This window comes from Pelmatolapia mariae, linkage group LG6 (genome assembly GCF_036321145.2).
Source record: "Pelmatolapia mariae isolate MD_Pm_ZW linkage group LG6, Pm_UMD_F_2, whole genome shotgun sequence".
Lineage (NCBI taxonomy): Eukaryota > Metazoa > Chordata > Actinopteri > Cichliformes > Cichlidae > Pelmatolapia > Pelmatolapia mariae.
The window spans coordinates 43,485,168-43,490,326 of NC_086232.1; the positions used below are offsets into that span (position 1 = coordinate 43,485,168).

The 5,159-nt window shown below is 45.3% G+C and overlaps 1 protein-coding gene across 1 annotated transcript; it reads left to right on the forward strand.

Moving 5' to 3' along the window:
• Window positions 1-1,614, forward strand: LOC134629846 (E3 ubiquitin-protein ligase TRIM21-like). The gene has a single exon (XM_063477356.1). It carries the CDS (start codon window positions 1-3, stop codon window positions 1,612-1,614), a length of 1,614 nt encoding a protein of 537 aa, XP_063333426.1.
• Window positions 1,615-5,159: the final 3,545 nt, after the last annotated feature.

The following is a 5,159-nucleotide window of genomic DNA, read 5'->3' on the forward strand; positions in this document are numbered from 1 at the left end:
ATGTCTGCTGCCACCAATCTGCTGTCTGACGATGAGCTTCTGTGCCCCATCTGTCCAAATATGTTCACTGATCCGGTCACCACACCTTGTGGACACAACTTCTGCAAAAAGTGCATCACTCAGCACTGGGACATTAATTTTCCATGTCAGTGTACAGTATGTAAAAAGGCGTTTCCCAATAGACCTCAGCTGAGGCTCAACCCTTTGCTGTCTGAGAAGGTTGCTCAGAGACGTGAAGCTCAGCAGAGAGCAGGAGTTCCCTGTGACGTCTGCACTGGAACCAGACTGAAGGCCCTGAAGTCCTGCCTGGTGTGTCTGACCTCCTACTGTCAGACTCACCTGGAGCCTCATCTGACAGCTACAAGTCTGAAAAGACATCAGCTGATTGAGCCTGTGGAGAACCTGGAAAGCAGGATGTGTAGGAAGCACGATAAACATCTGGAGCTGTTCTGTAAGACCGACCAGACATGTGTCTGCATGCTCTGCTCTGTTTTAGATCACAAGGCTCATGAGTTTGTTCCTCTGAGAGAAGAATATGAAGGAAAGAAGGCAGAGCTGGAGAAGACAGAGGCTGAGATTCAGCAGATGATCCAGAAGAGACGACTGAAGATTCAGGCGATCAAAGAGTCGGTGAAGATGAGTAAAGATGCTGCAGACAGACAGAAAGCAGAAGGTGTTCAGGTCCTCACGGCTCTGATGGAGTCTGTTGAGAGACGCCTGAAGGAGCTCATAAAGGAGATCGAAGACAAACAGGAAACTACAGAGAAACAGGCTGAAGGTCTCATCAAAGATCTGGAACAGGAAATCTCTGAGCTGATGGAGAGAAGCTCTGAGGTGGAGCAGCTCTCACACTCTGAAGACCACCTCCACCTCCTCCAAAGCTTCTCCTCCCTGAAAGCTGCTCCACCCACCAAGGACTGGACAGAGGTCAGAGTCCGTCCATCATCATATGAGGGGACAGTGGGGAGAGCAGTGGAGACACTCAGGAAAGACATGAAGAAGAAGCTGTTTGAGGCTGCAGAGCTGAAGAGGGTCCAGCAGTATGCAGTGGACGTGACTCTGGATCCTGATACAGCAAATCCTGACCTCATCCTGTCTGACGATGGAAAACAAGTGAATCATGGTGATGTGAGGAAGAATCTTCCAGACAACCCAGAGAGATTTTCTCAGTGTGTTTGTGTTTTAGGAGAGCAGAGTTTCTCTTCAGGCAGATTTTACTTTGAGGTTCAGGTTAAAGGAAAGACTGACTGGGATTTAGGAGTGGCCACAGAGTCGATCAACAGGAAGGGAAAAATCAGACTGAGTCCTGGGGACGGTCTCTGGACTGCATGTCTGAGAAATGGAAGTGAGTACGCAGCTCTTGATGCCCCTCCAGTCCGTCTCTGTCTCCGGTCTGGTCCTGAGAAGGTGGGGGTGTTTGTGGACTATGAGGAGGGTCTGGTCTCCTTCTATGACGTAGATGCTGCAGCTCTGATCTACTCGTTCACTGGCTGCTCCTTCACTCAGAAACTCCACCTGTACTTGAATCCATGTAATAAGGATGATGGTAAGAACGCTGCACCTCTGCTGATCACTCCTGTCAATCTCATTCTGTGTGAAGACCGTCTGGATTAAAAACATTCACTGATAACACTCAATGAGTTTGGTGTTCATGTCACACAGTGGAAAATTCTTTTTATATTTTGTTTTGGATCACACTGTGTATTGGTACATAGTGTTGATTTTATTTGCATGGTTTTATCCTCATATTTATATTGTGTATTTTAGTGTTGTTGCACAATATTCTTTTAATCCACTGTGGACTAAGCGGACAATTGTAGGCACCTGTGAGGTGGGGGCGTTCCCCGAGGCGGCCTATCAGCCGCCAAACTGACCTGTTAAAGGGGATAGTGAGCGCAGAGACGGAGAGAGCGACGCACGAAAGGTGAGCAGGAGAAAAAAAAACGCGTGTAAGCCAGCATATGTGTCGAAGGACCTGCTGCCTGACTGTGGGGCGCCACGAGTCGTTCGGCGACGGATCGGCCAGCGGAACACGGCGATCCAGTCCCAACGACAGGAACAGCAACAGTGGGTGGCGATGCCCGCAATCCACAGCAGGGCAGGGGTGCCCCTCTGCCTGCATCTGGAGGTGCTACGAGGGAGGCCGTGTTCAGGTGTGGAGTGGGGCGGGACTGTGCGGTGACGCGCTGTCAGGAGGAGACAGGTCTGCGACAGGAGCCCCCTCCTTGGTCTTCTGGCCAGAGTGGTTTCCATCCCGGAAGAGAAATTCCTCTCCTGTTTCAGATAAGGGACATTTGCCCGCGTGTGGCTGGACTGTGGGATTATGGGACTGGGGGGGAATTTTAGCATATGGGAAACATTTGTGTAGCTTTTGTTTTGATAGTATATAGTTATTTCTGCTGGCAGGGTTTTTAGCGTATTGAGAACACTCTTTATTGTATAGGGGGGATTTTAAACTGTATTTGTGATTCTGGTTGTGTCTGTTTCCATGGAAATAAATGGTGTGTTTAAGGCCAACTTAGTCTCTGAGCGCTGACCCACTCACTCCCCTTCTTCTTGTGTGTGAACGGACTTGGAGGTGAAGATTTATATCCACCAGTTTTAACGGCTACATTCATATCATTGATCTCACAGTTACAGCACATTGTTTAAAAAGGGAAATAATCTGTAAAATTCTGTAAAAATAAAACAAAACAAACAAATAATCTGACAGAAAAATATCGTACAGTAGTGGAACTTTAACAGTTTGTAATTTTGGTAATTAAAATATGGAGAAGTTTTGTTTTTTTATGGTACAGAAAATATATTTGTTTTCTCAAATAAAAAGTATTTACATGTGTAAAGACGACACATTTACCCTCAGTGTGGTTCAACACTGTAATACAGTAATCAGGTTTGTTAGTCTGTTTTTATAGTAAAGAATCTCAAAGTTTTATTATATTTTTAATTTATTAAAATGTTATACTACCTATAAAAAATGTCAACATCTGGGTTTTTTTTAATTATTTTAAATGGGAAATGTGTTTAAATAAAAAAATTTTGTATATTTTATAGTCTGTTTAAAACTTTAATCGATCTACTTTTTTAAAAAAACATCTGAAGAGACAGATGAGAGACGCCATCCACACCTACGGTCACGAGCTGTGGGATCGGTCACTGCCCACAGCTCGTGACCGTAGGTGAGGGTAGGGGCGTAGATCGACCTCCAAATCGAGCGCTTCGCTTTTACACTCAGCTCTCTCTTCACCACGATGGACCGGTGCAGCGTCCGCATCACTGCAGCAGCAGCACCAATCAGTCTGTCGATCTCCCGCTCCCCTCTCCCGTCACTCGTGAACAAGACCCCGAGATATTTAAACTCCTCCACTTGGACCAGGAACTCGTCCCTGACCTGGAGTGGGCACTCCACCCTTTCCCAGCTGAGGGTATCCTTAAAATGTTTATGGTGCAAACTCAGCTTTTCGAATATCCAAGAAGAAAGCATGTGTACTAAACCAACTACTGAGTGCAAGAAGATCTAAAAACTCACTAACATGACCTCAGCCATTAGCTTTGCTAGCAAGCCCACTCTCCTGTCATCATGAGAGGGAAGACTCAGTTTAATATTTAGCTGGTGACGCGATGTGGCTGCTCAGAGCTTCAGTGTCTGGAGTACAGACAGTGTGATCTAATAGCTAATGGTACAAAGCTTGGGTTTGGTATACTCACCCTGCAGATGCAATGTGTGGTGCTGTTTCTCCACACAATGTTTTGCTTATTGTTGGTTATTTAAAGTCTCCACCTTCTCTGGATTTGGAGTTTCCTCCCCCTCCTCTTCCTCAGCACTAGCTACATGTGCAAGTATTGTGACTGTAACTTTACTGACGTCTGCAGCACAAACACATTATGGAGAAAGAGAGGGAACAAGGATGTGTGCAGGCCATAAATGGTATAAAAGGTGCTTCAAGCTTCAAATAAATTCCACTAAAGATCCCAAACCTGCTTTGGGATGGACACAGATACGTTGTGAATGAGCCGTAAATCAAACGGCTGCTCGACCTCCACAGAGGAAGAAGGAGAGGACGGGAGTTTTTCTCTTTAATATGGATTTACTGAGATCATTTACATCAGTGGATACAGGAAACACACAGCGACCGTACAGACACACCACAGGCTACAGTGTACCAGTTAAAAAGGAGACGAGCTCGTTAGATCCAGTCACAGTCCTTTCAAAGTTTGTCTTCAGTGCATCAGTTAAAGTCAAACCGCTCCAACCATAAACCAGCAGTGGACAGAGGAGGTGTCGGTCAGAGTCCCAGTTATGATTCCCAGCAGAGAGAAACGGACGCAGCAAGAGGAGGTGGAGCCAGTTTATCACCAGCTCCCAGTAACAGAGATCCAGGCGGCGTACGCCTGACACACACACACACGCACGCACGCACTTCTCCAAACCTGCTGCTCGCCTAACGTGGGAATGTACAGAGTTACAGGTCATTAAAGTTTAGAGGAACACTGCTCTGAGTTCATCATTTACACTTTCTCATCTGAAGGACCGACAGCATCAGCTCCTCACACGGCAAAATCTAAATAAAGTTTAATAAAATCAGATAAAGCACAAAAAAGTCTAAAATTAAAAATAAATAAACACTGACCTGTTTGTTCTTCAGTCCCTTTAAACCTTTGAAATAAACGTGTCGTTAAGAAGGTGATGAGAAAGTGAACGATCACAGTGTGTGTGTGTGTGTGTGTCTATATGTGTGTGTGTGTCTATATGTGTGTGTGTGTGTGTCTATATGTGTGTGTCTGTGTGTCTATATGTGTGTGTGTGTGTCTATATGTGTGTGTGTGTGTCTATATGTGTGTGTGTGTGTGTGTGTGTGTGTGTATATGTGTATATGTGTGTGTGTGTATATGTGTGTGTGTGTGTATGTGTGTGTGTGTGTATATGTGTGTGTCTGTGTGTGTGTGTCTGTGTGTGTGTGTATATGTGTGTGTGTGTGTATATGTGTGTGTGTGTGTGTCTATATGTGTGTGTCTATATGTGTGTGTCTATATGTGTGTGTGTGTGTGTGTCTATATGTGTGTCTATATGTGTGTGTGTGTGTGTCTGTCTATATGTGTGTGTGTGTGTGTGTCTGTCTATATGTGTGTGTGTGTGTCTATATGTGTGTGTGTGTGTG

Coding starts and splice junctions, on each gene's coding strand:
- LOC134629846 (XM_063477356.1), top strand. CDS start 1: ATGTCTGCTGCCACCAATCTGCTGTCTGACGATGAGCTTCTGTGCCCC.